A 12,466-nucleotide genomic window follows, 5' to 3' on the forward strand; every position below is an offset into this window, starting at 1 on the left:
AAGTAATAACAGTGACCTTAGGAGGGTCGGTGACTGCAGGAATCGTGACTAAGCCAAGCATGCAACTTAATAAATACAATGCAGACTTTCCTGCTTGTTGTTCAACCGACACTGGGATAACTCGGCCCCTGGGGGGAGGGACTCCCATATAAAAGAGACGGGGGTGCTCGTCGGAAATTTTGAAAAGACCCCCTAAGAGGTAGCAAAATCCGGTTTTCTAGGGGTGACTTGAATTTTTCTTCTACCCTAAGAGGTACCAGTTCTTACATAACACATTTTCTCTTGTCATATTTTTTCGGCTCAATACCCTAAACGGTACAGCAAAAGCTCCCGCTGAGGACCCTTTGAGGCTAGACACCCTAAGAGGTATCAAAATCGCATTTTTAAACCCTTAAAGTTACGACAAGCACCCCCGTCATTTTTATTTGGGAGTTTCCCCCGTCCCCGCCCCCGCCCTCCCCCCCCCGCCCCCGCCCTTCCCCCCCCCCCTCGGAACTCGGCCGGTAGAGCTTTCCTCATTCAGCAACATAAGTATCTGACAGATCAGAGATTATTATCATTACATATTATAACTACGGCGCGTCGAGATTTTTCATCCATCTCAATGTTCCCCAATCTCAACAATGTCATTTTTCAGTTTTCCCATTTTCGTGCAGGGCCTTTCAAAGGGATCGTTTAGTAAACTAACACCGATGCAGAACCATTCAGGATATGACTGGGACGGTTCGACAGTTACGGACATGTATCGAATACTTAAGGTGGTAGAACCCTGCACTAAGAAACGATATTACTTGTTTACTACGTGTGATGGTGCACATCTTGAAAATACAGTATCTGGACTGACATGACAGTGTATAAGATATGGGTAGGGAGTGTATTGCAACAGAAAAGTGTTCAATTGAATGCAAAGGGTCCTTATGTAGAGGTAACCAAGATTACAATTTTGATTTTTGGAAGGACTTATATTATCGGAAGTTTACTATAATAACTGTTCATACAATTTAAGATAAGACGCGCAGCAGTCTATACTGCGACTTGGCAAATTTTTCCGCGTTTTTAAGTGTTTGTTTTACACTCGCATTTAAATAGATAATACCACGGAGGAAGGTTTATGCTAGTCACAACTTTATACCAGTCTGCCTTCGCCGTGAACGTTTGTTAAGTCAAAACAGCTACCCCTACCGCCCCTGCAAATGGGGGCTTTAGAGTTGATTACGGTATCGTGTGCATGAGTTCGTGGATGGAGCGCTGTCTCATTTTCCCGAACATCGGCCAGTAATCTATAAGCTATTGAAGCGTTTCATAAGCCAATAATGGACCATTTCCGAGTTCGTTTATGCCTCTGTTTCAAAACGAGTCTTCGTGCAAAACTTTTTACATGAAAATTAGTTTGATTTGCATGAAAATCCCGGGAGGGGGGCCACTCCCTTATATGGGCTATATAGGTATGTGCGGACCCAAAGGGTATGGTTTTTCAGCCGTTTTGGTCACAAATAGGGTATAGATTTTAGCTGATTTTGGCCATTTTGGTCATAAATAGGGTATGGTTTTTGCACTCAAGCCTTGATACGGGTATGTTTTTAAGAAGAAGGCACTTTTTCATCATTATCGAAAAGAAAATCAATAAAAGCCCTTCAAAAATTTTGTTTACAGTAATTTAACATTGGTCTGAACTAGGGAACTATTATAACGCAGGTCTAAAACAGGGTTTTGATTTAAGGGTCAGGTCATAAATAGGGTTTCAAATTTTTGGTCAGGTCATAAATAGGGTAGGGAAAATCGCATATTTTGGTCATAAATAGGGTAAGGGTTTTGGGAAGCGGGTCGCACACCCCTTCCCAATTTTTGTGAGAGTACTCCCCCGGGATGAAAATGAACCTTTAGGGTAAACACATTTTCATATGGATGGTTTCGCACGAAGACTCGTTTTGAAACAGAGGCAAAAGGCAACTCGGAAATGGCTTATTTAAACGACCAAGATTTCTAACTCAGCAACTTGACCCAGAAACAACTTTATTGGTTCAATGGAAGACATTTTGTGCCGTTTCACAGTTGCTATTAGCTGGAGGTCAGATAATTACGCTCTTTGAGTGAGATATAGAATATATTTTACTTTAATTAACCGGAACCTTCATTGGTCGGAGGTGTGACTGCTTCCGCGGCGGCTATTTTGGCTGGAGCTTCGCAGACCGAAGGGCTGTTGTACGTTTTCTTATTATTAGTTAGGTATTCAAATCCTTGGTGCCATTGTATCACGTTTCCTTTCCCTCCGTCGCACTTCTTTGCGTTGTTTGCTATGTCTTGCTCACTAAGGACTCGATTCCACACATTGAATTCTGTCAACAGGTATTGGCCGCCGCCGATACTCAATTTTTGCCCTCCTCGAAGTTCTCCTCTGGTTGGGTTTCTGTCTGATAAAATTTCCGTCGCGTCTAAATAATAGCGGACTACTCCATTAAAACCAGACCACGTCGCGCAAATTTGATGCCACCGGTAGTCCCTTAGCTGGTTTAGCGTCATCCTGTAATGAAAAAACAATTTTTCGTGTTACAGCGCTGAATGCCGCGCCTTGCCACTTGACAAGTTTTCATTCAATCTTTTGACAACTATCAGGTTGCTGTTGTTTAACCGGCCCAATCAAAGTGCTTAAACTGGAAGAGGAATAGCTGTCAAGTTTTGCATTTGTTGTCCGAATAGAAGCTGGCAGCGGCTAAATTTGAACACAGCCATGCAGTAGGGTGTGAACTTGAGTTACTCGCTGCAAATAAAAGAACGTCTTAAAGCACTTGTACTGTAGTGGACGGGAGGCCCAGTGGCCTCATGGTTAGTGCGCTCGTCTTCGGATCGAGCGGTCCGGGTTCGAGCCCAGGCCGGGGACATTGTGTTGTGTTCTTGGGCAAGACACTTTACTCTCACAGTGCCTCTCTCCACCCAGGTGTATAAATGGGTACCGGCGAATTTAATGCTGGGGGTAACCCTGTGATGGACTAGCATCCCATCCAGGGGGGAGTAGAAATACTCCTAGTCGCTCTGTGCTAAGGAAACCGGGATAAGCTCCGGTCTGGTTGGCCACTTGACTCGTATGCAGACTTTACCTTAACTTATTGTAGTGGACGACACTCGTTAAACTAATTCTTACCGTTGGCGTTGAACTAATGCTTACCGTTGGTCTTCATGGCCTTGTTGAAATTCTGGTGTCACTTGAAACACAAACTGAATTTCTCCACTTTCTAGATACAATAAAATCACTATCTGTGTGTCTTTCTGATGGTAATAGAGAGGGATTGGGTTTCCACCCGTCCATGACTCGTCCAGCTTAATCCAAAAACACATTGTAAATTCCGATATGGAAGGGAAGTTGTAAAACTCCACTGTGTCTCTTGCATCAAATGTTGCTAAAAAGAAAAGAAATGGTACTTTTTAGCCTGTTTTAATAAATTTAACATATGTTTCCTTCTTCTGCTTTTAGAATGCATGGCAGACAAGATTTAGCGAGCGTGTGTACCCACTCATCTGTTTTGCCCCTCTCGCTCGAGACTTCCGTAGCAAGGTAGTCGTGAGAGGAATCTCACCAGCTACACAGGCTAATTTGTTTTCAGTGTTTTCTTGTCGCCATTCTTTTAGTCTCTTCCTTTGTCTGTATGTATGTTTCTGTACGTCTCAGCGCAATTTGTTACTTTCTTAATACCATATCAAATTTACTGCTTAACTACCACATATTTTTGCTACTGTGGTCAGGGTCCCTTTACGTCAGTTCCTTATAAGCATATGAGATGTTGATTTGAAGACACCTACGCCTTGAGTCAAACATGAAAATCAAGAAATTAAGCTCGAGGTCCGTTCTTAAATTTAAAAAATACAATATTTAGAGATGTTGGTTTTGTGGAGGGAGGAAAATTGGAGAACCCGGAGAAATACCCTCGGAGCAAAGCGATAACCAACAACAAAATCAACCCACACATGTCGCCGGGCCAGCATTACAAAAACTAGAATGAATTGGTTGATTGCATGGGTGGTTGGTGTAGACAGTGGAGGTCGTAGGATCGATCATTTAAGTAGCTTTAGTTTAGAATCTTGATGGACGTCGTATTGACTTGCAATCATTATTTCAAAGCAAACATAGGGGCACGTAGTTATTCACCACTCAAAAGTTGTACGTTTGATAAGAGGCACCTGCTGGTACACTAAGGCACATGCGCGGAGTTCAATCTTTTATACAGTAGGTCCATTACAGGCATCAGCGTATTTCTTATTTTCCCAGAAAATTAAGAAGTTTTACTTACGGACACACTTCTTGTCCTTGGTCAGTGTTTTGTGTTCTGGACATTCAGGAATGCATTTACTGTTCTCAACATCAAGAGCAACTCTGCAAGCGTTACATCCATCGGATAAGTCAGGGCTGTCAGCAGAGGATTTGCAACCTGCAGAATGAAAAAAACAAAACGTTTCTCACTATATATATTTACTTTTTCACAGATTAACTTTTATCGTTTCCAAGTCATGTTATTATGATAGTGCCCTTTCAGTATTACCAGCTAAGGGATCGCAATCTTTATGACATTTCTGAACGCAGAGATTTGTTTCCATGTCCCTGACGGTATCTCCTTTGCATTCTGCTCTCGTTAGTTGACGTGAAACTAGATGAGCATCCATCACCTTAGCGGGGTTTTCATCGTTACCGAACGCATAGAAACGTGCATTAATAGGATCCTCAATATCAATCATGTTCAGATAGATATCTCCGCTGTCTGAGGTCCCCAGACTTTTCCCATACTCAATAAGTGTGCTCTGTTCAGACTCCGTAATGCATACAAAGTATGACTGGTAAAGGGAAGCGTCACCGAGGGTCCGGGCGTTGGAATTCGTCGTAGATGTCTTTAAAGTAGTACCCTACAAAAAAAATACAACACCGTTAAATATTTGCGGAACAGCACCACTCGTAAAACCGAATAACATATACACTCAAAATATCAGCAGAGTAGTTATTAATCATTTTACAGTTGTGGACAGTCAGTTCTAGGCAAACTTGGATTACCTTTAGTGCATCGTGTACATAAGAAGTGTAAATTAACAAATTTTACATTCGCTCTCTAAAATTGCAATCACGTAAATGATCACCTTGAGAATAGCAACCCTTTCTGGAGATATTTCCACATAATACCGCGTGTCTGAATCCTTAGGTAAAGCTGCAAACACAACATAGATAATTCCCGCCGTTGAAGCGGTGAAATGCAAGCACTTGCCATGGGTGTCCGTCGGATCAAACCGAAGAGCACTGGACCATTTAATTTGGCAAGGCTGCCCTGACGTTGGCTGAGGTTCGGCTGCCTCTGTTGTTCTCTTGTCGGATTTCTCAGATGGTATATCCACTCGGGCTAACTCAGTTCCCATCAATTCTTCAGAAAGAGTTGGGAAGAACTTCTTGCTCGCCTTGAAGTCACTTTTGGAAAGAACGAGACTTCCGTCAGCCTCCCGAAAAGTGAGCACAAGACCAAGGATTGAGATTTTCCTTTGGGACGTGTTGCCACTATTCCCATTGTCGAACCCGCCGTACAAGTGGAATGAACCGTCTCGGTCACTAGTGTACCACTTCTTCTTGTAGTATCGCACAAGCCTATTCATGTCGTGCCCGATGTCGAGCCCTTCACGGTAGACATTTGGCAGATTGTCTAACATGTCGAAAGAAACCTTGAACTCTTTGCTGTGCTTGGTAATTGTTCCCCACGATGGAATGTCCTTACGGCGCCAGAAATGGCTTCGTGGATTGTCGTTGAATGATTGATCCTTTTTCGTGCATGCATTCAACTCAATATCTGAGATGGACATTGCACCCTAAAGAAAAGACATCCCAGTGAACAAAAATATGCTGATAAAGTTATGGACAGTAAAACACCAGTCGAGAGTGTTTTCCATAAAGGGGTCGAACCTAGCATAGGAGGGGCCCTCCACATATAATGTTGTTATCAATGGGCCATTTCCGAGTTACCTGGTGCCTCTGTTTCAAAACGGTGTCCTCGTGCGAAACCTTTTATATGAAAATGAGTTTGATTTGGATGAGCATGAACCTGTAGGCGGAACACATTTTCCTATGATTGGTTTCGCACGAAGACTCGTTTTGACAGAGAGGCAACTCGGAAAGGGCCTATTAGCACCGACCAGGAATTCCAGAATTCTTTTCTTTTTTGATGTTATAATCTCGTTTCATCAGGTTGATGTCTGTACAGCTAACGGCAAAGTTACACGCTGTTTGTCATAGTTTGGGTAGAGGAAAGATGAAGTTTGCACAAAACCTTTCAGGCAACGAAGTGGTTCCTGAACAACTAAATAAAATCCTAAACAGAAGAAAGATTTTAGGGATAGTAGCGATAATGATTGTGACTGGACTACAAAAGCTATCATAACAGAATCGAACGATTTTTGCAGGTTTCATATCATGGGTATATTCAAACTGCTAGAGCTTAAGAAAACAACAGACAAACTATTTTCTCATACCTCTTCCATGTAGATTTCAATAGCTCTCTTTAAGCTCCTCCTGCGCATTTGAATGGCATCTTCCAGTGCTTGGCGACTGTCATATTTACAGTAATATCTCGTCGTTTTTCCATCAGTGTCTGTAACTTCATAGTACTTGAGGGTTTTGCCTTCCTTCTCTTCAGTCTGTAAATGAGCGGCATTCCCTTCACAGCCCCAGTTCACAGTCTCCTCTTGGAACAAGTCGTTTGCACGGAAATTAAGAAGGTCCGTAATGGAGCCCATTTGGAACCTAAAAGCCTTTGGATAGGTTGGAATTGTCTTGAGCCATTCTTTGAATTCCGTCTTGAAAGTTGGTGAGTACACATCTGACAGAATAGATGCAATGTCCTGACTTCCTCCGTGAGCTACCACTGAAGTCGATGTGGTCTTCGATTGTTTTCTGCTGCTCTCGCCTTCCTGTGCAGACGCCTTGGCTCCAACACTGGCAAACAATGTCTTAAATTCCATTTCCATTTGAATTTCAAATTCCTTTTTACTTTTAGCTTCTTCAGCGTCCATTGTCTTACGGATCTCCAATTGACCTCCAAACTTTGCGGATTTAATGAAGTGAGTTCCCCAGCGTTGAATATAGTTTTCTAAAAAGTACATAATTAAAGTCAAATTAACGATTCAGCTTGTTGTAGTGACATCAAGGAAACTGTAAAACTGGTCAGTCCTTTTATAGCCACACATATGTCATACTGTTATCATTCCCAAGTTACATCGAATACTTCGTGCATAGCAGCTAAACTTGTATAGTTAAACCACCTTGTCGAATAACATTGTCTGTTTGTTTATTTGCCTTTTATGTATGTTTGTTTGTTTGTTTGCGAGTTATCAAAGGGTAGAATAATTAGCTTTCGTTAGAACGCAGTGAATTACCACGTAAATGTAGTTTTGCATGGATTTTTCATGGAAACTGTCATGTTCTAAATCAAATTGCGAGTGGATCGAAGATCTTAGTTTAACATAATTTATTAGCAATATTACACTTACCCTTTAAACAAAGCACTTTATACTTCACACTTTTGAAAACACTCGATACTATAATTGTATGCTTCAGTCACTCTATATACAATTCATTCATTACAGTTTACTCACTCGACACATTCCACTATACATTGAAACTTTACAAATCTTTTCACGTTATTTCGTAAGATGCTTATGAAATGAAATTTTCCAACATTATAATGGTGACAAGCGAAAGAACCGGCTACTGTAAGGAGAAATTCAAAACTGATACTTAACGGAATTTCAAAGGTCCGCCTGCTGAAAAGTAGGACGTTGGTAGACTCATGAACTCTCGCAGGAATGACATACTTACATCTTGCGGCTTCACTTCATCCATGAAGATTTCATATCTGGAAAGATAATGCATGATTATCATCGTTAAGGCCGTCCAAGAATTCGAAATCAACTATGCAGAAGATGAATCTTCAAGGAAAATCAAGATGTGATTTGCAGCTGCTTTCAGATGGATTCAGTTCAGGAGCAAGGGCGTACATCGTGTTTCAAATCTGGTAGCTGGTATTTACTCTAGCCAGCGAGCGGACTCTCGTGCGTTGCGGGCTATGCATGTACCTAAGATGGTCACATGTCAGGCCAATCTCGTTTCCAGAATCCCTGCTTTTGTTGTCCAGTGAACCCGGAAAATGAGCTTGCTTTGAAAGTAAAAGGTATCGGTAATCGTCCTAGGCCTCGTTCTTTATTTAATCTAAAGGTCTCTATATAGCTTCAAAGGTTTATACTGCTTAAGGTAGTGGTCCCCCATCCCAGTAATTAAAGGCTGGTGCGTTTCGCTGCTGGTGAAGAGAAGTTCCTTGCAAAATTTGGGACTACGACAGCGCACATATATGTTGTGTAATCGGGAAGGAGGACATCTAAAGGAAGAAACTAGCACCTGACATTAGGATTATCAAACGCACCAAGCGACAGGTACCCCACGAAGGAAATGAAAACAAAAAGAAAGATAAAACAAAAAGAAAGAACGAAAACAATTCCTGGAGTGGAAAATTTCCTGCGTGTTTCTCTTTAGTGCATGTACGTTCCACCACATGGAATGGCTACAATCCTTCGTAGGAAAAAAAAATGGCGACTGGTACATGTCCCAAAGTTCTTAGCGCACGAAAACGTTAACAACACTCATAAAAACCTACAGAAAAGCTCTAACATCTTCAACCTACCATGCACTATGTCGTTAGCACTGGGACAAATATTGCAAAAATATGGCTTTCCTTGTACTTTTTGGGCTGTGTAGGGTTCGCACGGTATTGTTGTAAAATGTACAGCCGCCATCTTTTTTCCTACGGAGGATTAGGATTTCACCGATCAACGTCAACATCCATCACTGCCATATACTTTTGACGTGAGGAGGCTGTAGACTCTCCCCAGGCCTCTTTCACTCCAGCAGAGAAACCAAAGTAGGAGCCAGAGACGCCTGCCTCTTGCTGTAACTGTTTCTGATATTCCTCACGACTCTCATAAGTCATCATTGAAGCAGAAGTGTCGTAAATACCGTGGACGTTCATGGTGTCAGGAACATCCAGGCCATCATACCTAAAAACAAGAGCATTCGTTAATAAGGAACTTCATATTGGAATGCAAGAATTTTGCCAACGCTTTACGGTGACGTATTATCACGCAGGTTCATAGAAGAGAGAAACACGCGTCACTCTGCGCATGCTTCACTTTTTCCCCTGGGGAGGCAATCTCGTTCCCAGAGTTCACGTGTCTTTTGGTCAGCGCTCAAGACACGGAGCTCCGCGTCTTGGCGCTGACCAAAAGACACGTGGGCTCTGGGAACGAGATTGCTGGAGAGGAATTTTAGATCCAATTCAAAAACAGCAGGGTCACAGTGATGACGTTAGTATAAACTTACGGTGTCTCCGATCTAGTTGGTAATTGCGACTACTGCAGGTAAATTAACAATACTTAGAGATTAAACCAGACAACCACAACAGTACCATAAAATATTTTGGAAATATCAATTGCAAGAAATCATCTAACGGTATATCAAAAGCAAACTATAATGGATATGTTAAGTGAAGAGGAAATGGTAACCGTACGTTGCCTTGTTAGCGCAGTTCCTCTGTACAATGCTAATTTTTCTGGACTCCGGACTGTACTTTCCTCGGGCATCGAACCCGACTCCCATAAAAGCTGCTCCATCGATCATATCCTGTGTAAGAAAACAGAACCGATGAATTTAATGAAGTCTGACTAGGACGATACATGTTTAAAGTTAAATTAGGTTTTATGGGGCTTCTTTAACAACAGCCGGGATGGATTAGCCGCAGGTCAAGGAGACTGCGTTTGGTTTTGTTACAAGGTGGCTATTGGCTGAATTTGGGTTTAACTACATTGAGATGTATATGTCTAAAATACTCTACTCCACTCTTCTCTACTCTACTCTACTCTACTCTGCTCTGCTCTGCTCTGCTCTGCTCTGCTCTGCTCTGCTCTGCTCTGCTCTGCTCTGCTCTGCTCTGCTCTGCTCTGCTCTGCTCTGCTCTGCTCTGCTCTGCTCTACTCTACTAATGTCAACATTTGAATTACGTTTAATTTCTCACCTGGCAGACGCTTGACTTCCATTTAGCTGAATAACAAGGATCTGTCTCCTTGTAATCAGTTCCCCAGCAACCGTTCATCAACGCGGTCCCAAGGCCTGCGGGAAAGACGTAAGGAATTTCTCCTACTTCTTTTGGAGATTTGTCCCCTCCTGTAACGCTTGCGCCGATGTGATATCCAGGGGGTACAAACATATCTTCGCTTTCCCATCCTTTGTCGGGTGTAATGTCTAGCTTAATCTATCAAAGGACCGAAATGACACGTTATGGACAAAAGTGTGAACTCGCAGTCTGTTAGACAAGGTTAAGAAATAGAGGATCTGTTTGTTCCGTTGACACGTGACTGGTGACTCAGAAACGTGAAATGAAGAGCAACGTAATGATTTATTTATTTAGGTTATGACTATTAGTTCATTTAATAGGACTAGACACCCCGGGGTGTCAGGTAGGTGTGCCTCGCCAAGGGTCTTAAACCTGTTCAAGGGAAAAACAAAAAAAAAGAATGAGGTGAACGGTTCAGCTTTATTTCATTTCTGTAACATTGGAAGTTGAACATCAAGCATAGAATTTGTTTTTCGTTTTGCTGGGCATTTACGCACTGGAAGTTTAGCTGATACAATTTAGGTACCCTATATGAGGTTCACACCAGGAACACAATGCCAAGTAAGTGTACGCTGGAACGGCGCAAAACAGCTCAATCGAGTCCATGTACTTTTAAAGCTCTCCAGGTGCACTATCACAAAGAAGCTTCTTTATACTTACCTCTTTCTTCAGAAAATCTGCAGCCTTTTGCTGGGCGTCATCGATGATCTGCAGTTGTTTGTCCACCAACTTTCCTGCCACTTCGATTCCTTTATCAACTACTGCTTCTTGAACCTTGGGGTCAGCCAGCAGCGCAGCAAATGCACCACGCTTGGAGGCACGCGCATCTCTTGACGCAAAAATTTCTTCCCTTTTAGGGGCCTTGGTGCTATTCTGGTAAGACTCTAAAGAACGCAAAGTAGAAAAAGTTGGGCCATGGAAGTCCCTCGCTGGCTGAGTGGGGTGAATCATTGATCAGAAGTCATTATGTTAAAAAATGAAGGAACTTCTCTCTCGTCAATTATACAATTTACCTTGCGTTCATTTTGAAGTTATGGGCATGAATGGATTTTCTAGGCTAGCGAGACACCTTACAGATCCACTAGTATGTGGTTTGCGAACATAAGAGTTACACCAGTTACACAAAATTGAAACGATTTGCAGTGTCCGCCTTAACAAGACTTTTCCTGATGTCCAAATCGTAAGATCCGGTCACATGTTGGGTAAACAAGATAGTAGACAGAGCTTCTTTGGGTGACTAATACAAATAAGTCACTTTATAACTTAGGGATATTTAGCATTGCTGTGTTAATTGGGGACACTGCTAATCGAAAAACGATACTGCAAACAGAAATTTAAACTTGTTAAAAATCGCAACTGGCTGGAGGCTGATCAGTTTTTCATTGACAAGACGTGGAGGAACTTAATTCGGGACCACCGAACAGAAATTCATTTGGCAACAGGGAGGAGGATTTGAACCCGGGACCTCCGGATTACAACTCCCGCACCCTTCCCACAAACCCACGCCGTCTCCTGTTGGCGCAATGTAAAGCCAGGTTCAGTTCATAATTGACGGATTTACATTTTGGTTTCTGAATGTACTCGTGGAATGGTCCGGCACGACCTAAGTCGGGCACGATATTCAGTTCATGGAGAGGGCCGGAGTTTGAGGAAGTTACTGAAACTTACCAGGACCAACCCTTGAATTGTGTCGGATCAAAGGCACGTGGCCTGCAGAAGGTTGTGTCCTTGCAGGTTCCTGCCCCGTGCGATCTGTCAGCTTTTCAACGCGTGGATGAGCAAGCACTATGAAAAAAGAAACCAAGATAAAACCAAAGAAAATATTCATCGGAAACGTTAAGGAACTGAAAACATCAAATCCGCTTTATTTCAACCATCAACTCCTAAAAATAAATCAGAGGAAAACATCTGAGGTCTTTATTTGATTCGTTACGCAAGTCTGGTTCCCTCGATTAAGCTTAGCTTAGAAAAGGTGTAATCATGTTTTGCTCTTATTAAGTGTTTATGAATTGAATTCCTCAATTTCTTAAAAATGAAAAGAAAAATATTTTGTTAAAAGGGCCATTCACCGACTGGGGATTTTTTCTTTTTTCTTTTTTTTTTTTTACATTTTCAGAACGTCTCTCTGTAAGCAAAGATGTACCTAATCCATCCAGATTTCCTATGCCAGAAGTGTTCACCTGAACGTTTTGTTTCGTAACGTTTTGTTGTTCAATATAATTAACTGTAATATAATGAGAACGTTCGAGCTTTTCCGAAACTTTGTGCGCAGACATAATGAAATG

The 12,466-nt window shown here is 42.1% G+C and overlaps 1 protein-coding gene across 1 annotated transcript; it reads right to left on the minus strand.

Moving 5' to 3' along the window:
• Positions 1-515: 515 nt before the first annotated feature.
• Positions 516-12,154, minus strand: LOC145478298 (uncharacterized). Its single transcript, XM_081456271.1, has 12 exons — positions 11,850-12,154; positions 10,842-11,065; positions 10,083-10,319; positions 9,579-9,691; positions 8,839-9,069; positions 7,762-7,874; positions 6,493-7,109; positions 5,119-5,832; positions 4,533-4,890; positions 4,284-4,421; positions 3,164-3,395; positions 516-2,521 (listed from the first exon to the last, which is right to left on the minus strand). The coding sequence occupies exons 1-12, from the start codon at positions 12,007-12,009 to the stop codon at positions 2,119-2,121; spliced, it is 3,540 nt and encodes a 1,179-aa protein (XP_081312397.1). The 5' UTR covers positions 12,010-12,154; the 3' UTR covers positions 516-2,118.
• Between the last annotated feature and the right edge of the window lie 312 nt (positions 12,155-12,466).

Source organism: Orbicella franksi, chromosome 2 (assembly GCF_964199315.1).
Source record: "Orbicella franksi chromosome 2, jaOrbFran1.1, whole genome shotgun sequence".
Classification (NCBI taxonomy): Eukaryota; Metazoa; Cnidaria; class Anthozoa; order Scleractinia; family Merulinidae; genus Orbicella; species Orbicella franksi.